Genomic DNA, 23806 nt, shown 5'->3' with positions numbered 1-23806 from the left:
TTGGAAGTATTCCCCATAAGATAATTTTCCACAAAATTTTCATAATGCTGATAAGCAGTAAATAACAGCAACAAAAACATTTTTCTAACATTTATTTTGCAGTATCAATAATCATTGCTAAAACTTCTCCCTTTTGAAAAATGTCCCTACCTTCTCTGGAGTTCAGGAGGCAGTTCTTTCTCCTCTTCCCATATAGTCATTTCTACAATGTATTTTATCACTGAAGGGAATATTTTCCGGGCTTGGGCAATTACCTCTTCATTCAATGGGCAACGTAAACTCTGTAAGAAAGTATAAAAAAACAAAAAAACAAAAAAACAGAATTACCAACACTGAGAAAATATTATTAATTTAGAAATATTTTAATGATTTCATTACACCATCCTTCAGGAATGAATTCAAATTGAGCTCAAGAGGGTTGCTATTCACATCAGATTCACTTAATTCCTTGTGGCCAACTTAGTGCTACAGATAGAAAAGGAGGGGGGTGGGATCTTAAAAAAAGAAAAAGAAAAGGAGACAGAACCAGAGTCCCCTTCTGAGGGATGCTCTCCCTTATGAATGTTCTCTGCCTTTCTGAGTAGCCTAATTATGGTAATATCAAAGAACATTTGGTTATCTCTTAAAGCTCACAAAAAACTTATTTATTTCAACTGAAGCTCATAGCCACTCTGTAAGACAGGCAGAGATAGGCATTGAAAGGATAAGGTGGGGCAGGGGGCGCCTGGGTGGCCCAGTCGCTTAAGCATCCGATTTCAGCATAGGTCATGACCTCGTGGTTCGTAGGTTCGAGCCCCACACTGGGCTCTGTGCTGAGCTCTCAGAGCTTGGAGGCTGCTTCATGTGTGTCTCTCTCTCTGCCCCTTCCCCACTCATGCTCTGTCTCTCTGTCTCTCTCTCAAAAATAAATAAACATTAAAAAAAATGTTCAATAAAGGATAAGGAACCCTTCCAAGGTAAAAGAGGCTATAAATAGCAGAAGACTAAAACCTGAGTCTTTGACTCCTAAAAAAAACAATGTTCTTTTTATTACAGACCACCACCTCCTTAACAAAACGCTTGTTGAAACGAATCAGCTAAAAAATGCATTCAGATGCTCTGTATCACAAGCCATGACAGAAATACAAATCAAAACCACAATGAGGGGTGCCTGGGTGGGTCAGTTGGTTAAGCATGGACTCTTGATTTAGGCTCAGGTCATGAGGTCATGGTTTGTGAGACTGAGCCCACATCAGGCTCTGGGCTGACAGTGCGGTGCCTGCTTGGGATTCTCTTCTCTCTGTCTCTCTCTCTCAAAATAACTAAATAAACACACACAAAAAAACCCACAATGAGATACTTCTTCACACTGCTACAGTGACAATAATAAAAAAGACAGACAACAAGCACTGGCTAGGATGTAGAGGAATTTGAACCCTTACACACTACTGGAGGGAATGTGAAATGGTACAGTCAATTTGGAAAACAGTCTGACAGATGCTCAAAATATTTAGCATAGTTATATGACCCAGCAATTACATTCTACATATCTATCCAAGATAAACAAAAATATCTCTGGAATAAAAACGTATACACAAATATTCATAGCATCTTTATTCATAATAGCCAAACAGTGGAAACAACCCCAATGTCCACCAACCGTTGAATGGATAAATAAAATGTGAATATTTATACAACATAATATAATTTGGCCATGAGAAGGAATGAAGTAAATGGTACAACATGGATGAACCTTGAAAACATTATGCTGGTGAAAAAAGCCAATCAAAAGAACATATAGTGTATGATCACATTCATATAAAATGTCTAGAATAGGCAAACCTATAGAGACAGAAAGTACAACAGTGGTTGCCTAAAGCTGATGAGTCTGGAAGAAATAGAGAGTGACTGCTGATGGGTACAGGGTTTCTTTTGGGGGTGATGAAAAGCTTCTATAATTGAGGTGATGGTTGAACAACTCTGTAAATATACCAAAAAGCACTGAATTGTACACTTTATTTTTATTCGTTGACTTGTACACTTTAAATGGGTGAATCTTTAAATATGGCATGCAATTTTTAAATATGGCAACTCAACAGGCTGTTTAAACAAAAGAGTAAACAGGAAAAAATACAGGAGCTCTTTAAGACTAAAAAAAATCCCGTAGAAATTCAGGGTAAGATTTTAATATTAAATTTTAACCTATCTGCTGCTGACTGTTCTAATGAACTGTCTTTTACTCTGTGTTCAGAATAAAATCTTAACCTATGCATTTTTACTCTTTTACACCAATTTTTTCTCACTCACCAATGCTTTATAATTTCAATTTTTACCTTCTTTTCAATATGTCACCTTCTCTTAGGAGATTTTGCTCAGAATCATTTACCAGAGAGAGAAACAAAGAGAGTCAAAGTACTAAGACCAATATTGGTCCACTACATTCCTCTTTCTTATATATTTTTTAGCTCAATATATCCTTTTGAATTCTTAAAAACAAAACAAAACAAAAAAAAAAAAAACCTAGTCTGAGGTGAACAGTTAAAAGAATCAACTCATGGGGTGCCTTGGTGGCTCGGTCAGTTAAGCGTCCTACTCTTGATTTTGGCCCAGGTGATGATCTCACAGTTTGTGGATTTGGGCTCCATCTCTGTCAGGCTCTGCACTGATATCACGGAGCCTACCTGGGATTCTCTTGCTCTCCCTCTCTCTAACCCTTCCCTGCTTGCACATGTGCTCTCTCGCTCTCTCTCTCTCTCTCTCAAAATAAACAAATAAATAATATATATCATATAATATATAATAATATGATAATATATAATATATTATATATTATAATATATAATATATAATATATTATATATTATAATATATAATAATATATTAATATTTTATATATGCATATATTTATATTATATATATGTTTACATAAATATGTATAAACAACTCATTATTTCTATACCATATCATTCAGAGTTCTTTAGAAGAGGTCTGGTAAATATATAAGAAACTTTCAATCAAAGCATCTAAAGCTTAGAAAATAAGAAGGTCGGGGGGTGCCTGGTTGGCTCAGTCGGTTGAGCATCCAACTTCGGCTCAGGTCATGAACTCACAGTCTGTGAGTTCAAGCCCTGAGTCAGGCTCTGTGCTGACAACTCAGAGCATGGAGCCTGCTTCAGATTCTCTGTCTCCCTCTCTCTCTGCCCCTCCCTCACTCATGCTCTGTCTCTCTCTGCCAAAAATAAATAAACATTTTTTTTAAATTAAAAAAAAAGAAAATAAGAAGGTCAATGAGAGGAAACAAAAGGGCTGTAATGTAAACAGAGAGAAAAAAAAAAAAACAAAACCAACCTTAAGTGCAGGACTTGAGAGAAACTGCTTTCACATATACCAGAAAGCAGCTTCTCTTGAAAAGACATTGCCAAATGCTGGATGACTGACTGATTAGTATCAGCCAGATCTGATTATACTTGGTAAATCCCCACTATGGCTAGCACAATGCAACGCACCTGGTAGAGTACGGATTCCGTTCACCAAAGCAGAGATGAAACAAAATGCTATGTACACAGGGCTGTTTGTGTTGAGTGAATTGATTAGTTATGTGCTAGTCATAGGTACCTTTCTCTCACCTCCAGATAATGACTTAGTTCCAAAATAACCAAATTTACCTTTAGGATAAGCCTAAATGACCAATCACCTTTTCAATCAAATTCTAAATCCAGAGAAATCCAAGATCAGTTTAGTTCATAACTAAATTCAGTATTCTGAGGCAATATGATTCAAGAAAACCCCAACAGACTGGAAATCCATGAGGCAGAGGAAGGGAAGCTAGTTTTGTAAACTCAGTGAGTCAACTTAACTCCCAAGGAGTCTTTGGTATTTAAAAAGAAAGACAGGAGCGCCTGGGTGGCTCAGTCAGTTAAGCATCCAACTTCAGTTCAGGTCATGATCTGGCAGTTCGTGAGTTCGAGCCTCACATTGGGCTCTGTGCTGACAGCTCAGAGCCTGGGGTCTGCTCCAGATTCTGTGTCTTCTTCTCTCTGCACCTCCCCCACTCATGCTTTGTCTCTCTCTCTCTCTCAAAAATAAATAAAAACGTTAAAACAAAACAAAACTTAAGGGGCACCTCAGTGGCTCAGTAAGTTAAGCGTCTGACTTGAGCTCAGGTCATGATCTTGCAGTTCGTGAATTCAAGCCCTGCGTCGGGCTCTGTGCTGACAGCTCAGAGCCTAAACCTGCTTCAGATTCTGTGTCTCCCTCTCTCTCTGTCCCTCCTCCACTCACACTCTGTCTCTCAAAAATAAACATTAAAAAATTTTTTTAAATTTAAAATGCAAAGACAGTTTTTCCATAATAAAATTACTTTCTGACTTTATTTCAAGACATTTCAGTATTCTTTCAAAAATATTAGAAGAGGAAAGTGAAATAATCAGAATTAAGAATATCTGTTAAAATAAAAATGAGAATAAATTTGAAAGAGTTAAATGGTATTTCAGGTAATAGACATTTGATAATATTTAATCAAGTAACAGGTACTTGATAAATATTTGTTAAATGAAGGAATGGCCATCTGAGATCCGGGCAAGTAAACGAGTAAGAGAGAAGAGGCAATCTAAACATCAAGTGCTGAATAATAAAGTAAATGGGGGAAAGTGGTAACAATTGGTGAATGGATATGAATGTCCTTTGTACTCTTTTTATTTTTATAGCTTTTCATAAATTTGAAATTAAATTCAAGGTTTTAAAAACCGTGTTGGATCCCAGAATCTAAAGATCTGAATTTTATGTCCAATTTTGCCACTGGCCAGATCTGCAAACCTGAGCAAGCCACTTAACTTTACTGAGGGTGTGTTTCTCCTTCCATAAAATGGAGCTACTATATAAGTACCTCATAAAGTAGTAATGGAAGATAAAATAATAATGCCTGTGAAAGATCCCTGTTAAATCTAAAATATACAAATGTGAGGTATTATTAGTATCAGAAGTAAGAACAGGTAATGGGAAAAGTAGTCGGAGCTGTAATAACACTAATGATGATGATAGCTAACATTTACTGGGTCCTTACAATATGCCAGGCATATTCTAAGGCTAAGCACTTTACCTGTATTATCTCATTTAATCCTCATAGCCCTGTGAGGCAGATGGTATTATCTCCCAGTTAGAGATAAACTGAAGGGTAGAAAGGTTGAATAACTCTGCCAAAGTCACAGAGCTAATTAGTCAGGTTATAAAGCAAACCAAGGATACCTGTTCTAGAGCCCTTCACGTTGTGCTCTAATGCTTCTACTCAAGAGAAGAGAACACATTTCATTTCTCAAGATATAATTCCATTTCTTTACATTTTGGGTTTCGTAAAATAGGGTATACTACACACGTGAGTGGTCAGATAGCACAAATATACAGAATACCAGGGGTTTCTTAGTGATAGATCATTATACTTTATGACATATTGCAGTGTTTTTTCCAGTATGTCATTATTTCCTCCTAACAAGTTTATAATTTCTTTTCTAAAAAATATTTTAGGGGTGCCTGGGTGGCTCAGCTGGTTAAGCATCTGACTCTTGATTTCGGCTCAGGTCATGATCTCACGAATTGTGAGATCAAGTCCCATGTCAGGCTCTGCACTGGCAGCGCAGTGCCTACTTGGGATTCTCTCTCCCTCCTGCTCTCTCTGCCCCTCCCCCATGCACTTTCATGTGCTCTCTCTCTCGAAAATGAATTGACTTGAAAAAATAAAAATAAAAAATAAAAAAGCTTTTAAAAATCCTTGATATTTTGGAATGTATCTGATCAAGTTTTTTCTATTTTTTTCCTCAAATGGGTCGTCAGTTATGTAGCACCACCAACCAGAAATTCTGTCTATACTACCAATTTGGGTCTATATACTCTTTTCTATTCCATTATCTGCTGTCTGTTCCTATAGCAAGAGTCACATTGTTTGGATTACTAGAGCTCTTTAACACATTTTAAATCTGTTAGACCTATTCACACTCCTAACTCTTCATTTCAGCTTTTCCTGACAAATTTCACAAACTATTTTTCCAGAAGAACTTTTGACTACTTTGTCAAGTTCCAAAAGAGTATTTGGCTGGGGATATATTGACTTTGTGGATTAATTCTAGAAAAAGTTTTATCTTTGTAATATTGAATCTTCCAATCTAAGAATGAAGCTTGTCTTCTGATTTTTTTTTTTTTCTTTCATGCCTATCAGAGTACAGTTTTCAAGTTTTTTAAAAATACAGCTGGTAGAGGGGTACCTGAGTGGCTCAGTCAGTTGGATGTCTGACTTCAGTTCAGGTCATGACCTCACAGTTAATGGGCTCAAGCCCTACATGGAGTTCTGTGCTGACAGCTCAGAGCCTGGAGCCTAATTCAGATTCTCTACCTCCATCTCTGTCCCTCCCCCGCTCACACTCTGTCTCTCAAAAATAAATAAACGTTAAAAAAAATACAGCTGGCAGATTTCTTACTTTTTTCCAAGGTATTTTATCTTTTCTCATGCTACAGTGAATGAGATCTTTTCTTCCATTACATTTTTTTTTTAAGTGATCTCTATACCCAACGTGGGGCTTGAACTCAAAACCCTGAGATGGAGAGTCAGATGCTCTACTGAATGAGCCAGCCAGGCACTCCTTTTCACTACATTTTCTAAAAGCTATTGCTTGTAAGGGCATTTAAGTAATATTTGTTAAATACACTAAATAGAAAAACTAATGGTTTTTAATATGAGTTCTGTAACCAATAACTTGATCAAGCTCTACTCTAGTTTCCATTTCTTTTCTAGTTAATATTCTTGGGTTTTCCAGGTATACACTCATGAGTATTTTGCCTCCTCTCCAATACTGATATATTTTAGTTCATCTTGTGAGTCTATTTGATTAACTTCCAGGAGGTGTTAAATAACAGTGGCAATAGATTTCCTTCTCTTGTCTCTATAATGGGAATACACTAATGTTTCGTCATCAAACATGATTAATGACTTTTGATTTCAGGTCAATAATCCTGGAAGAAACTGAGAATGTTATCAAAGAGCTAACTTTCCCAGAAAATGCCAGGATTAATGGTTTCACAGGTGAATTCCAAGAAGAGTTCATTCCAGGAACATAAGTATGACAGTGTTACATGATTGTTTTAAACTTCATTTCACCTGCTAATGTTTTATTTAGTATTTCAGCATAACAATTATTAATAAAACTGATCTGTAAATTCTATATTTTGCCAGATCTGAGATCAATATAATGTTAGCTTTATGTAACAAATTTGGAAACTTTCTCTTTTCCCCTTGCTATGCTTAAGAACAGTTTCTATGCTTTTGTTTATCTGGAGTTTACTTGATGATTTTTATTTATTTTTATCAATAAAAAATTTTAAATATAGAAAACTAAGATCAGTATAAGAAACACAACTTTTACCTAAGATTTAGGTAATTTAGGTTATTTTCCATACATGTATTTTTTTGTTGAAGTATTTTAAGGTTTACCCCCAAATACTTTGATATGTATCTATAAAAATTTTTTCCTACATAATCATAATACCATTATTATATCTAATAACATTAACAATAATTTTTAAACATCATCTATGTCTTGAGCATATTCAATTTTCCTAATTATTCCCAAAATATCTATAGCATTTGATTATGCCTAAGTCATTTACATCTAAATGAATGTCCCTTCCACACCTCCAGCCTTTTGTTCTTCATGACAGAAACCAGGCCAGATTTCCTATAAAAACTCCTACATTCTAGATTTATCGTGAAATGTCCTATGTTTCCCACTTATCTTCCTTGTGGTCTTCTTTATGTTTTTCATGTCTTCCCTGTATTTCCTATAAGCTAGAAGTTAGACCTCAAAGTTTCATTAAGTTCAGCTTAAACATTTATTTATTTAATTTTTTTAATGTTTATTTATTTTTGAGCATGAGTGGGAAAGGGACAGAGAGACAGAGAGACACAGAATCTGAAGCAGGCTCCATGCTCTGAGATGTCAGCACACAGACTGAGGTGGGGCTGAAATTCATGAACCGCGAGATAATGACCTGAACTGAAGTTGGATGTTTAACCAACTGAGCCACCCAGGCATCCCAGGTTAAACACTTTTATCAAGCATATTTCAGGGGTGCCTGGGTGCCCCAGTAGGTTAAGCAACTGACTTCAGCTCAGGTCATGATCTTGCAGTTCGTGATTTTGAGCCCCGTGTCAGGCTCTATACTGACAGCTCAGAGCCTGGAGCCTGCTTTGGATTCTGTGTCTCCCTCTCTCTGCCTCTCCCCCGACTTGTGCTCTCTCTCTCTCTCTCTCTCAAAAATAAATAAAATGTTAAAAAAAATTTAAAGAAAGAATATTTCATAAGTGAGGCTCTAGGTACTTCAATTTTTTAACAGCATGAGATGTAATTCACCAACCACACAATGCACTCAAAATATACTATTTAATGGTTTTTAGTATATTTATAAATATTTGTAACTATTACATCACTAGACATGTTTCATGACCTCAAAAAAACAAAAACAAAAAAACCCTTTAGTGATTTCTTCCTCCCTCACCACAGGCTTCATCTCCCTAGACCTAAACAACCACTAATCTATTTTCTGTCCCTATAAATGCACCTATTCCAGACGTTCATTTAAATGTAATCGGCTGCTCTGGAAAACAGTGTGGAGGTTCCTCAAAAAATTAAAAATAGATCTACCCTATGACCCAGCAATAGCACTGCTAGGAATTTACCCAAGGGATACAGGAGTGCTGATGCATAGGGGCACTTGTACCCTAATGTTTATAGCAGCACTTTCAACAATAGCCAAATTATGGAAAGAGCCTAAACGTCCATCAACTGATGAATGGATAAAGAAATTGTGGCTTATATATATACACAATGGAATACTATGTGGCAATGAGAAAGAATGAAATATGGCCTTTTGTAGCAACGCGGATGGAACTGGAGAGTGTTACGCTAAGTGAAATAAGTCATGCAGAGAAAGACAGATACCATACGTTTTCACTCTTACGTGGATCCTGAGAAACTTAACAGAAGACCATGGGGGGGGTGGGGGGGAAGAGGTTAGAGAGGGAGGGAACCAAAGCATAAGAGACTCTTAAAGACTGAGAATAAACTGAGGGTTGATGGGGGATGGGAGGGAGGGGAGGGTGGGTGGTGGGTATTGAGGAGGGCACCTGTTGGGATCAGCACTGGGTGTTGCATGGAAACCAATTTGACAATAAATTTCATATTAAAAATAATTAAAATAAAATAAAATAAAATAAAATAAATGTAATCATATGTGATCTTTTGTAACTGGCTTCTTTCACTTAGCATAATACTTTTAAGGTTCCTTCAAATTGAAGTATGTTTCATTACCTCTCTTTTATAGCCAAATAATACATTATATCAATTTACCCATATTTGTTTATCCATTTATCAGCTGATGGGCAGTTGGGTTGTTTCTACCTTTTATTATGAATACTATATTTTATTATGAATACTATAATTTATTATGAATGCTATAATTTATTATGAATACTATATGAATATTACATTATCCTATAATAATACTATTTAATTACAATAATACTAATATATTATGTAAGTTCTAGATATAAGTTCCTTATCAGATAATATGATTTGCAAACATATTTCTCCCATTCTATAGGCTTTTCATTTTCTTGACAGTGTCCTTTGATGAAGTCCAATTATCTATTCTTTCTTTTATTACTCAGGCTTCTGCTGTCATATCTATCAATCCACTGCCAAATCTGAGGTCATGATGATTTACCCTCTGTTTTCTTCTAAGAGTTTTATAGTTTTAGCTCTCACATTTAGGTCTTTGACCCATTTTGAATTAATTTTTGTGTACAGTGTGAGCTAGGGATCCAGATTCATTCTTTTGCATGGGGATATCCAGTTGTTCTGGTACCATTTGATAAAAAACAGTATTCCCTAGTGAATGGCCTTTGTATTCTAGTTGAAAAACAGTTGACCACAGACATGTGGGTTTACTTCCGAGCTCTCAAATCTATTCTCATGATCTCTATGCTTATCATTATGTCATACCACACTGTCTTGATTACTGTTGCTTTGTAGTAGGTTTTGAAATAGGGAAGTGTGAGTCTTCCAAGTCTGTTCTTTTCCAAGGTTGTTTTGGCTATTCTGGGTCTCTTAGAATTCAATATAAATTTTAGAGTAAGCCTGTCAATTTAAAAAGAGAGAGAGAAAAAAAATTCCCAGCTGTAATTCTGATAGCAATTGTGCTGAATCTGTACATCAACTTGGGGAGTATGGCCTTTGATGTGATTTATAGTAAGAAATATATTTGGTCTTCACTGTTTCTGGTTCAGAGCTCCTGAAACTCTTGGAATTTCCAAAGGGATGAGGAATTTTTAAAAGTCTTACATTGTGCTATTGAAGTGACTTTTAGAAAGCATCTAAGATGGGGGCTGGGTGACCATGATTTAATCAACCATGCCCCTATGTAGTGAAACCCAAAAGGACAGAATATGGAGTACTTCTGGGTTGGTGAACACACAGAGATTTGGGGAAGGTGGTACACTCAGAGAGCTGAAAGATCTTAGCCTGTGGGATCTAATGCTTATTGCCAGGCAGACAGTGTCAGGGTTGAGCTAAATTTATGGGACCTAGGTCAGTGTCAACAGAGAACTGAGTTTGATGACTTGATGGTGTTGGGAAAAAAAACACCCATTGTACTGCTACATTAACAATTTTAAGTCTTCCAAATACCATCTGATTTCACTCATGCAGAATTTAAGAAACAAAACAAACGAGCAAAGGGGAAAAAAAGAGAGAGGCAAACCAAGAAACACACTCTTAACTATACAGAACAAACTGATGGTTACCAGAGGGGAGGTGAGGAGCGGGTGGGGATGGGAGAAGTAGGTGATGGAGATTAAGGAGTACACTTGTCATGACGAGCACTGGGTAAAGTATGGAAGTGTTGAACCACTATATTGTACACCTGAAACTAACGTTATACTGTATGTTAACTGGAATTAAAATAAAAACTTAAAAAAAAAAAACCTGTAAGTCTTCTAATCCAGAAACATAGGATGTTTTTCCATTTATTGAGATCTTGAATTTCTTTCAACAGTGTTCAACAGTTTTCAGAATATAAATTTTATACTGCTTTTGGTATTTCTAAATATTTTATTCTATTTGATACGATAGTAAATGTGGATTTTTTTCTCAATTTCTTCTTCAGATTTTTCAAAACTGATGTATAAAAATATAAGTAATTTCTGTATAATTATCTTGTATCCTACATTCTTGCTGAACTTATTAGTTCTAATAATTTTTTTTTTGTGGATTCCTTAAGATTTTCCATATACAAAGTCATGTTAATCTGCAAAGAGAGCTGGTTTTATTTTTTCCTTTCCAATCTGGATGCCTTTTCTTTTTCTTGCATTACTAATTGCCCTAGCTAGAACCTCCAATAGAGTATTAAATAGATGTGGCAAGAGCAGAATCTTTGTCTTGTTCCTGATCTTAAGGGGAAAGTATCTAATAGCTGTGAGGTTTTCCATATACGTCCTCTATCAGGGTTGAGGAAGTTCCTTATAAGTTTAAGTCTTTTTTATGATGAAAGTGTGCCGGCTTTAGTAAAAGGCTTTTGCTACATCTAGTAAGATGATCTTGTGGTTTGGGTTTTTTTTTTTTAATATGGTGTATTATATTAACTGATTTTTAGATGTTAACCTATGGACTTTATTTTATATGCTATGAAGAGACTCATTATGCCATATTGCCCTGCTATTAGTAATGATGCTAATATTGATGACTAGTTTCAGGAGATGACAGTATGATACCTCCATTATAAAGTTTCACTTTTTTCCTTTATGACTAGCAGGTAATCTATGAGATGACAATTTAGAACTATGTGAATACTGTTCCTTATCAACTGATGTCTTAATGGGTTTAGCATCTATTAATGATCCTTGTCTGAATCAAATATTTCCTTAGGGTTTGCAAAATGTTAATTATTCTAGGGGCGCTTGGGTGGCTCAGTTGGTTGAGTGTCCAACTTCGGCTCAGGTCATGATCTCACGGCTTGTGAGTTTGAGCCCCTTGTCGGGCTCTATGCTGACAGCTCGGAGCCTGGGGCCTGCTTCGGATTCTGTGTCTCCCTCTCTCTGTGCCCTCCCCCACTCATGCTCTGTCTCTCTCTCTCTCTCTCAAAAATAAATAAACATTTAAAAAAATTTTTTAAATGATGGGGCGCCTCTGTGGCTCAGTCGGTTGAGCATCTGACTTCGGCTTGGGTCATGATCTCTCATCTCAGTCTGTGAGTTCGAGCCCTGCGTCGGGCTGTGTGCTCTCAGCTCGGAGCCTGAAGCCTGTTTCGGATTCTGTGACTCCCTCTCTCTCTGCCCCTCCCCCACTCATGCTCTGTCTCTTTCTCTCTCTCTCAAAAATAAACATTAAAAACAATTTTTTTAAATAAAAAATGTTAATTATTCTAATTCTACTAAATCTTCTCTATTAGGGAGCTAGCATGCATCTAGAAAGAAGAGCTTTAGGGGCGCCTGGGTGGCTCAGTCGGTTAAGCGTCCGACTTCAGCTCAGGTCACAATCTCGCGGTCTGTGGGTTCGAGCCCCGCGTCGGGCTCTGGGCTGATGGCTCAGAGCCTGGAGCCTGCTTCCGGTTCTGTGTCTCCCTCTCTCTCTGCCCCTCCCCCGTTCATGCTCTGTCTCTCTCTGTCTCAAAAATAAATAAACGTTAAAAAAAAAAAAAAAAAAAAGAAGAGCTTTACCTCATATACTGGTAATACTTGTTTACAATGGAATACAATTCCTATCGAAAAAGTAGAATAAATGCTTAGTTCATTCCCTTTACCAATTTTTAGAGTGAAGAAATTACATAACAACCATCACCATAGCAATGAACCAGTGACTTGGCAACATTATTTTTTTATTTAAGCTCTCTATAAGTTTTATTAGAAATTCATGAATTTTCATGTACTTTGATTCATTCAATTATAGTAGTTACTTATTAGTATTATTTTGATACTCCAATTGCCCAACTCAGATCAGTGACAGCTCTTTCAAGTTAGATCCTAGATTCTTTTGATACAAACCCATCCTCACAAGCTTACCTATTCCCTGATAATGTATTTTCACCTGGTCAGGTATTTTTATAAGCCCTGATTTCTTTTAGTGAGTAATGCTACTTAAAGACATCAAAATCTGGGCGCTAAGGGTCTTCACTGCTATAGGACTACATGGAACAGTTTAAAGACTACTAAAACTATTTCTTGCAGTTTTGAAAAGGATTACTCTGTGAAACCATTTGAACACAGCATTTTTTAGGGAAGTACTTTCTTGTGACAGACTATATTCTGAATCTCTTCAATGGTTATTAACTGTTTATGTTTTCTCTTTGTTTGAATAAATTATAAAATTGTATATTATTTGATAAAATGATCCATCTTCAAATGTATTTGCACAGTCATGTAAAGAGTCTTTTATAATCCTTTCAATTTCTTCTTTGTCTATGGGTCTATAGTTATTTTCCCATTCTCCTTCCTAATTGTCTGTATCTGGGCTTGCCCACTTTTTCTTGATTAGGATATATAATGGATAATCAATTTGTTGACTATTTTTTTCTTTAAGAAAAGCATTATTAAAGTTATGTGTCAATTCTACTGTTCCATTTGCTCTTTTAGGCTTATATATTGTTCATTCTTACTTCTCAAATTGACTGCTTAACAAATAGAACCAAGAAATTCACTCTTTCTTTAGACAAATAAAGAACACAGAGTGGAATAAAACTCCTTACATTTAAATACTGGAACATAAAACTCAGGATTCTTAATGGAATTGAGTTTAATCCACACACATAACATTTATCTCCATCTAATTGTATCGCGCTTAAAATAATTAGCAATTTTTAAAAATAATATTCCTTACCTCTTTTGTGGTACCTGCTCTTCCAGGTTCATGAATTATACAAAAAGGGCCTGTTTTCCATGCCTCTGTGTCTCCACAGTCACAAAATCCCCCTCCAGTAGAAGTATGCATCTGACAAATGAAAAATGAGTTTGTCTTGATTTCAAAACATCTTACAAAGCAAGAAAGGATAAAGATGACTCAATACTCCCCAATACTTAAACATTACTTGCCTTTAATGAAATAGAAAATATATCTGAAACCATTTTGGTTAACAAGAAAATAATCTAAATACTTAATCATAACAAAAATGAGCCTTCAAAGTGATAAAATTTTGAAACATGCTTTGAAACATCTAATTTTTAAATAACAATTTTTAAAATTGTGTACTAATGGAGAACAGATTGTGAAGTATGCAAAAAAAAAAAACCACCATACAACACCTAAAATGCTCGAGTAATGAGATTTTTCTGCTTAAACACACTTTTAAAACTCATTATAATAATACTTATATGTTGAAGAAATGTATACAATATTTACAATTATTTGATGTTCCATTGTACCTAAATTTTTTACAACCCTTTTCCTTTGAAGGTTCCTGCAAACAACAAAAAAATAATGCAGATATGTGAATCCGGATAGAGGATGATGACAATGGCCTAATTTTGAATCTCTCCCCAAATTCCCCCCTCCAAAACATACAATGAACAAGGAAAGCACTAAAACCACATGACTCATGTCCACAGCATTACTGAGAGATGAAAAATAAATGCCACAATCTTCAAATGATTTGTTCCATTAAAGTTCCTGTTGCCTATTACTTCAAGCTTATAAATGCAGACGAGAAAGGAGCTTAAGAGATTCCATGAAAGAGAAGAGATGGGTACAGAGGACTTAGATGAAGCACAGACAAAATCATGCCCAAAATCGTGCTGAGGAACAACTACTGAACACAGGTTGAGACTTGGGCGTTCACAGACAAAGAGATCAAAAGTGAGTAGGACCAGCAGTAGCAACCTCAGAGAAGCATTGCTTTTGTAGGAAAATGAAATACAGAAAAAAAGGTGATAAGCCCTTAAAGATTTGCCAGTAAATGAAAAAAGGAAACAAGAAGGAAAAATTAAGGATCATACAGAAATGAGAAACAACACATGCCAAATGCTCTCATCCCACCTCTACTCTCAACATCATCTATAAAAGAAATTACACAGAAGAGGGCAGAACTGACAGAAAACAGCACTTGTAAACCCTGTCCATGAAATGAAAAAGAAGAAACAGACCATATTCATTCAAAACTATAACCAGGGTGCCTGGGTGGCTCAGTCAGTTAAGTGTCCACCTTCGGCTCAGGTCATGATCTTGTGGTTTGTGGGTTCAAGCCCCATGTTGGGCACTGTGCTGACAGCTGAGAGCCTAGAGCCTGGTTTGGATTCTGTGCCTCCCTCTCTCTCTGCCCCTCCCCCCCACTCTCTCTCTCTCTTTCTCTCTCTCTCTCTCTCAAAAGCAAACATTAAAAAAATTTTAAATATATATACAAAACTATTACCAAAAAAGAAAGGCAAAAAATGCAGTCAGAGCCAAAGCCCAACCACAAAACTGAAGAAAACTGTAATGTAATGCTCTAAACTTAATTACATGCCTCAAACAAACATTTGCTGGATATGAAAGCCTTTAATCGGATTAAAGCACCTTTAATTAGAAATACAGAAACTAAGATCAGACATGGACACAAAAGGAATATGAGACTTGACTGAACTCGGGGAAAAAATAGCAGAAAACTAGAAATTCCTACTTGAAGTGAATTCTAAATTACAAGGTATCCAAGACAAAAGACTCAAATGAAAAATAAACAGCATTGAAACAAGCAGGAAAATAATCAAGAAATGATAATGCAATGAAGCAAAGACATACAGGGGCAGAGAGAAAGTGGTTGCAACAGAAGATAGACATAAAAGAGCCAAGCTAAGTATAAATGGAGTCACAAAAGAAGAAAATCTAAACAATGGAATAGAGCTGTTATTTAAAACTATAATCTGGGGCGCCTGGGTGGCTCAGTTGGTTAGGCATCCCACTCTTTTTTTTTTTTTTTTTAAATGTTTATTTATTTTTGAGAGAGACAGAAACAGAATGCGAGTGGGTTAGGGGCAGAGAGGGAGACATAGAAGCAGAAGCAGGCTCTAGGCTCTGAGCTGTCAGCACAGAGCCCGACATGGGGCTCAAACTCACAAGCTGTGAGATCATGACCTGAGCCGAAGTTGGATGCTCAACTGAATGAGCTACCCAGGCGCCCCTAGGCATCCCACTCTTGATTTCAGCTCAGGTCATTATCTCAGTTGTGAGATGGAGTCCCACATTGGGCTCCTCTGTGTTCCGTGTGGAGCCTGCTTAAGATTCTCTCTCTCCCTCAGCCCTTCCCCTGTTCATGCTCTCTCTCTCTCAAAACACAAAAACAGAAACCCCCATTGTAATCTAAGGAAACTTCCTGAAAATAAAAGACTTAAATCTAAACACTGAAAGCACTCATGAATAACTAAAACTCAACCCAGTATCATCAACTCTGAAGTATATCCTACTAATATTGTTAGAATTTATTTTTATTTTTTAATGTTTACTTTTGAGAGAGAGAGAGAGAGAGAGACAGAGAGAGAGAGAGAGAGAGAGACAGAGAGAGAGAGAGAGATAGGGCATGAGCGGGAGAGAGGCAGAGAGAGAGAGACACACACAGAATCCAAAGCAGGCTCCAGGCTCTGAGCTGTCAGCACACAGCCCGACCCGGGGCTTGAACCCACAAACTGCAAAATCATGACCTGAGCTGAAGTTGGACAATTAATCAACTGAGTCACCCGGGTGCCCCTAAAATTGCTAGACTTTAAAGATAAAAGTCCTGAGGCCTTCTGGCAAAAAGATGAAATAACATAATAGCAAGAAAACTAGACTGGTAACAGGCTTCTCAATAGCAACATGTAAAACAAGACAACAGCAAGGCTCTGTTTTCAAGCAAAGAAAATGCAAACCAAGGATATGGTCTCCAACCAAGCTATAAAAATAGAATTTTGAACGTGTCATCACTTAGGGAATACTGTATATATGCACCCTTCCTGAGGAATCTACTTGAAGAGCGTTCGGGAGCTTTATGTATTAAGAAACAGACATGAATATGTGAATATGTTAGGCTTTGCAAGTCATACAGTCTCTGCTGAATTACTCAGTTCTACTGCTGTAGTGCAGAAGTAGCCATAGACAACAAATAAATAAATAAGCATTGCTATGTTCCAATAAAACTTTATTTATGGGCACCAGAATTTTATTTTTATATAATTTTTATGTACCATGAAATAGGACTTTTAATTTCACATAATTTTCATGTATCACAAAATATTATTTTTCTTATCTTTTTCCCAGCCATCTAGAGATATAAAAACATACTTAGCTTGTAGGCCATACAAAACTGGTAGCAAATCAGATTTAACCCACAAACTTTAGTTCAGCAAACCCTAGAGGATGGGCTTCATCTGACCAAGAGGTGACTAGGAAGACTTTAGAAAAAGGATAGAGGGTGAACATTTTACAAATTTAATTGCAGAGTTAAGAACAAGTCAAAAGTAAAGGCTCGAACTCATGAATAGTGAGATGACCTGCACTGAAACCAAGAGTCAGATGCTCAAATGACTGAGCCACCCAGGCGCCCCCCCACCCCCCATTTATTTTTAAAATTAAATGTTAGACATCAGGTCTATGGATCCTTAGTGTTAGTCCTTTGGATCCTAACATTTCAAGAAACATTTGTTGAAAGCATTTATGTCCCAGGTACTACGAAAGACACAAAGGTACAAAGTACATGAGACCTGGGCCTTGTCCTGGAGAGCTTATGGTCAGATGGGGATGAAGGGTACATAAATGTATCATTGCAATTTAGCAAATGAAGATAGAGACATACACAGGAAGGGGACACGGAAAAAGAAGACAGGTAGTGGGCTTTGTTTTCTTCCCCACATTTATTCTAATTGACTCTGGAATGTGTTCAATAAAATGATACCGGTTATCAGCTTCCAAGATACAAAAAGACCCTAGTTAGATGAACTCAGCCACTATTTTGGTTTTATTCGATCAAAGTTACATTATTGTGATCTTTGCTTCTTAGAATTTAATCTACTTATCAAACCAATGATCCTGTCCTTTCAGCAAGGATGGTGGCAAAATAAACAAAGACCTTGTTCCTATTATCCAGGAATATGGCAAAGTTAAGTAGCCACCATTCCAAAATAAACAAAGAGAAACATTAAATAAAAAAAAAATACAGTTCAATAAAACTGGGAAAACATTTTTTTAAGCTGGGTTCAGTTTGAAAATTTTCTGTTTAAAGGATTAAAGGTTTTTGCAGGTTCTGAAGGTTTCTGTACCACTACTTGTAACACATTCAGTAAAATTCTTTCCTGAAGCAATTAGGCAAAATATACTAAGAACCTTCTTTGTTTTTTACAACAGTTGTAAGTTTAAAGAAACATTAAGCAATAAATACCGAGTTCCCATATATTCCTTCTTCCCCTGACCACACAGTTTCCCCTACTATTGACAGCTTGCCTTAGAGTGGTACATTTGTTGCAACTGAGAAGTCAAAGTTGACACATTATTTTTTGATACATTATTATTAACTAGAGTCCATAATTCACATTAGGGTTCTCTGTGTTGTACACTTTTTTGGTTCTAACAAATTAATAATGACATGTATATACCACTACGGTATCACACAGAATAAACACCCCCTCTGTGCTCCACCTATTCATTCCTCCATCCCTTCCACCATCATCTCCCAGGCCCTGGGAATAGCAAATCTTTTTACAGCCTCCACAGTGTTGCCTTTCCCAGAATGTGATACAGGTGGAATCACACAGTATATAGCCTTGCACAGTGGCTTCTTTCACTTTGTAATATGCATTTAGGGTCTTGCCCTCTCTTTTAGTAGCCCATTTCTTTTTATCACTGAAGGATATTCCATTGTATTGGTATACCAAAGTTGGTTTATCCATTCATCTATTATGGACATCTTGGATGCTTCCAAATTTTGGCAAATATGAATAAAGCTGCTATAATCATTCTTGTGCACTTTTTTGTATGGACCTAAGTTTTCAGTTTATTTGGGTAAATATCAAGGAACACAACTCCTGGATTGTATGGTTACAGTACGTTTATTTATTTTTATTATTTAATGTTTATTTATTTTTAGGAGAGACCGAGTGAGGGGCAGAGAGAGGGAGACAGAGAATCCAAGACAGGCTCTGTGAGGTCAGCACAGAGCCCAATGTGGGACGTGAACTCATAAACCGTGAGATCGTGACCTGAGCTGAAATCGAGAGTTGGATGCTTAACTGACTGAGCCACCCAACTGCAACTTTTTTTTTTTTTTTTTTTTTTAGTTTATGTATTTTGAGAGAAAGCACACATGTGAGATCAAGGCAGGAGCAGAGAGAGAGAGAGAGAGAGAGAGAGAGAGAGAATTCCAAGCAGGTTCTGCACTACCAGCACACAGCCCACTGGCAGCCCTACACAAGGCTTGATCCCATGAACCAGGATACAATGACCCAACTGAAATCAAGAGCTGGATGCTCAACCAACTGAGTCACCCAGGCACCCCAGTATTCTTCTATAAGAAACTGCCAAACTGTCTTCCAAAGTACTATTCTGCATTTTCCCTAGCAATGAATAAGAGTTTCTGTTGCTCCCATACTCATCAGCATTTGATGCTGGATTTGGGCCATTCTAATATGTGTGGAGTGGTACTTCATTTTTGTTTTAGTTTAATAACATATGATGGTGAGCATTTTTCATGTACTCATTGGCCATTTATATATTTTCTTGGTAAAGTTTGTTTCAGATCTTTTGCCCGTTTTTTAAATGTGTTGTTCACCTTATTATTTAAGAGTACTTTGTATGTTTCGGATACCACTCCTTTACCACATACGTGTATTGCAAAGACTTTCATCTACTCTGTGGCTTGTTTTTTTTTTTTATTTTCTGAAATGTCTTTATTTTTTAATCCAATAATTCCACTTCTGAGAACTTATCCTAAGAAAATAATCCGACATATAGAAAAGTGATTCACACATAAAGATGTTTATAGCAACAATGCAATGCTTATCATTAAAAAAAGAAACTGAATCCTAATTACATTCCCCCAATAATAGTTCAAATAAATTATGGTTAAACATTATATCCACAATATGTTTTAAAAGAAACACCATAAATCGAATGCATAATTTTACATATTTTGCTTTTTCCATATAAAAGTATACCATGAGAGGGGCTCTTGGGTGTCTCGGTTGAGCATCCAACTATTGATTTCGGCACACATCATGATCTCATGGTTCGTGAGTTCAAGCCCTGCATCAGGCTTCATGCGCACCAACAGTGTGGAGCCTGCTTGGGGTTCTCTCTCTCTCCCTTTCCCTCTTTCTGTCCCTCTCCTGCTCACACACATGCTCTCTCCTCAAAATAAATAAACTTTATACTACACTGTAGTCTATTGTCTAAGTTTTTAAGTGTCATTATGTCTAAAATATGATATACATACCTTAATATAAAAATACTTTATTGTTAAAAATGCTAACCATCATCTAAACTTTCAGTGAATTGTAATCTTTTTGCAGGTGGAGGATCTTACCCTGATGTTGATGGCTGCTGACTGATCAGGGTGGTGTTTGCTGAAGAAGGAGTGGCTGTGTCACGTTCTTAAAATAAGACAACAATGAAGTATGCCACACTGATAGACTCTTTCTTTCATGAACAATTCCTCTGTTCCACACAATGCTGTTTGATGTTCTACACTAGAACTTCTTTCAAAATTGAAGTCAATCCTCTCAAACCCTGCTACTAATTTATCAACTAAGTTTATGGGATATTTTGTCATCATTTCAACAATCTTTACCAGGAATAGATTCCATCTCAAGAAACCACTTTCTCTGCTCATTTACCAAAAATCAACTCCTCATCCATTAATTAGTTTGATCATGAGACTGCAGCAATTCAGTCACATCTTCAGCCTCCACTTCACAGACTAGTTCTCTTGTTATTTCCACATCTGCAGTTAACTTTCTCCACCAAAGTCCTGAAATGCTCAAAGTCATCCATGATGGTTGGAATCAACTTTTTCCAAATTCCTGTTCATGTTTCTTGCTCTTCGCATGAAATCATGAATGTTCTTTTTTTTTTTTAATTTTTTTTTTAACGTTTATTCATTTTTGAGACAGAGAGAGACAGAGCATGAACAGGGGAGGAGCAGAGAGAGAGGGAGACACAGAATCTGAAACAGGCTCCAGGCTCTGAGCTGTCAGCACAGAGCCCGACGTGGGGCTCGAACTCACGGACCGTGAGATCATGACCTGAGCCGAAGTCGGACTTACCCGACCAAGCCACCCAGGCGCCCCGAAATCATGAATGTTTTTAATGGCATGTAAAGTGATGAATCCTTTCCATAAACTTTTCAATGTACTTTTCCCAGATCTATCAGAGGAACTACTATCTATAACAACAATAGCTTTAGGACTATAGTATTTCTTAAATAGTAAGACTTGCAAGTTGAAATGACTCCTTGACCTATGGGCTGCAGAATGGATGTTGTGTTAGCAGGCATGAAACAACATTCATCTCATTGTACATCTCCATCAGAGCTCTTTGTTACCCAGGTGCATTGTCAATGAGCAGTCATATTTTGAAAAGAATCTTTTTCTGAGCAGTAGGTCTCAGCAGTTGGCTTAACATATTCAGCAAACCATGTTGTAAACAGATATACTGTCATCCAGGCTTTGTTGTTCCATTTATAGAGCATAGGCAAACTAGATTTAGTGTAATTCTTAAGGGCTCTAGGATTTTCAGAAGTGTAGGGGTGCCTGCCTGGCTCCATCAGAAGAGCATGTGACTCTTGATCTTGGGGTCATGAGTTTGAGTCCCATGTTGCATGTAGAGATTACTTTAAATAAATAAACAAAATTAAAAAAATGTAAATGAGCACTGGGTTCACCTTTAAGACATCAGTTGCATTAGCCCCTAACAAGAAAGTCAGTATGTCCTTTGAAGTCTTGAAGCCAGGCATTGACTTCTTTCTAGCTATGAAAGTTCTAGATGGCATCTTCTTCCAATACAAGGCTATTCTGTCTACATTGCAAATCTGTTGTTGAGTGTAGCCACCTTCATTAATGATCTTAGCTAGATCTTCTGGATAATGTGCTGCAGCTTCTACATTAGCACTTGCTGCTTCACCTTGCACTTTATATTATCCTTTACAGAACTGAAGAGAGTTAGGGCCTTGCTCTGGATGGGATTAAGCTTTGGCTTAAGGGAATGCTGTGGCTGATTTGATCTTCTATCCAGAACACTCAGATTTTCTCCATAACAGCAATAAGGCTGTTTGACTTTCTCGGGGCACCTGGATGCCTCAGTGGGTTAAGCGCCTGACTTTGGCTCAGGTCATAATCTTGAGATCTGAATTTGAGCCCCACATCAAGCTCGGTGCTGACAGCTCAGAGCCCGGAGCCTACTTCAGATTCTGTGTTTCCCTTTCTCTCTCCCTTACCCTCTTCTCCGCTCACCCTGTCTCTCTCTCACAAAATAAATAAACATTAAAAAAAAAAGGGGGGGGGGCGCCTGGGTGGCTCAGTCGGTTAAGTGTCCGACTTCAGCTCAGGTCATGATCTCACAGTCCATGAGTTCGAGCCCCGGGTTGGGCTGTGCGCTGACAGCTCAGAGCCTGGAGCATGCTTGGGATTCTGTGTCTCCCTCTCTCTCTGCCCCTCTACTGCTCAGGCTCAGTCTCTGTCTCACAAATAAATAAAAAGATTTAAAAAATAAATAAATAAAACCTCTTCCTTTGCCTTCATAACTTAGCAAACTAGCACACTTAGCAAATCGGCTTTCACCCCAACTCAGCTTTAAACATACCTTCCCAACTAAGCTTAATCATTTCTAGCTTTTAACATGAGAAACACGTGATTATTCCTTTCACTTGAACACTTAGAGGTCATTGCAGGGTTATTAACTGGCATGATTTCAATACATTTGAATCTCAGGGAATAGGTAGGCCTGAGTAGAGTGAGGGAGATGGAGAAATGGCCAGCGAATGGCACAGTCAGAACACACACACCTGTATCAGTTAAGTTTGCCATTTTACATGGGTGCAGTTAGTGACAGCGCCAAACAATTACAACACCAAATATCATTGACCACCGTAACAAGTATAATAATAGTGAAAAAGTCTGAAATACTGCAAGAATTACCAAAATGTGACACAGAGACACGGAGCGAGGAAATGCTGTTGGAAAAATGGTACCAATAGACTTATTTGACTCAGGGTTGCCACAAACCTTCAATTGTAAAAAACACAGTCTGCAAAGCATAATTAGGTGAAATGCAATAAAATGAGGTATGCCTATATATTGTTTTTTGTAACTCACTTTCCTCATTTTAGATAAAGGAAACATTTATCTACGCTAAAAATAATCTTGGGGTGCCTGGGTGGCTCAGTCGGTTGAGCGTCCGACTTCGGCTCAGGTCAAGATCTCACGGTTCGTGGGTTTGAGCCCCGCTTTGGGCTCTGGCTGACAGCTCAGAGCCTGAAGACTGCTTTGGATTCTGTGTCTCCCTCTCTCTGCCCCTCCCCCACTCACACTCTGTCTCTTTCTCAAAAATAAATACATATTTAAAAAAAAAAAAGAACATCTTGGAAGAGATTTAGACAATTGGTGCCAATTTGGAAGTGAATTAATACTGAAAATATTAAAAACTGAGCAAGTCACAAAAACCAGATCACTATTAACCCTTGGAAAGCTAAAAAAAAAAATAATAATAATCTTTAGGGGTGCTCAGTTGGTTGAGCATCTGACTCTTGATTTCTGTGCAGGTCATGGTATCATGGGGCAATATTGAGCCCCATCTTAGGCTCTGTG

The 23806-nt window shown here is 37.2% G+C and overlaps 1 protein-coding gene across 1 annotated transcript in view; it reads right to left on the bottom strand.

The window, feature by feature from the left end:
* The window catches only part of UBR1 (ubiquitin protein ligase E3 component n-recognin 1), a 133268-nt gene that overhangs the window by 83264 nt on the left and 26198 nt on the right, over positions 1 to 23806 (bottom strand). Inside the window, exons 4-5 of the mRNA XM_007081724.2 lie at positions 13893 to 14003; positions 151 to 281 (exon numbers count right to left, since the gene is read on the bottom strand). Coding sequence (XP_007081786.2) covers positions 151 to 281; positions 13893 to 14003 — 242 coding nt within the window. The remainder of the gene's footprint in view (positions 1 to 150; positions 282 to 13892; positions 14004 to 23806) is intronic.

The sequence above is a fragment of the Panthera tigris genome, chromosome B3 (genome assembly GCF_018350195.1).
Source record: "Panthera tigris isolate Pti1 chromosome B3, P.tigris_Pti1_mat1.1, whole genome shotgun sequence".
Classification (NCBI taxonomy): domain Eukaryota; kingdom Metazoa; phylum Chordata; class Mammalia; order Carnivora; family Felidae; genus Panthera; species Panthera tigris.
Note: the sequence above shows the minus strand (reverse complement) of the source record. Positions and strands in the feature narration are given on the sequence as shown.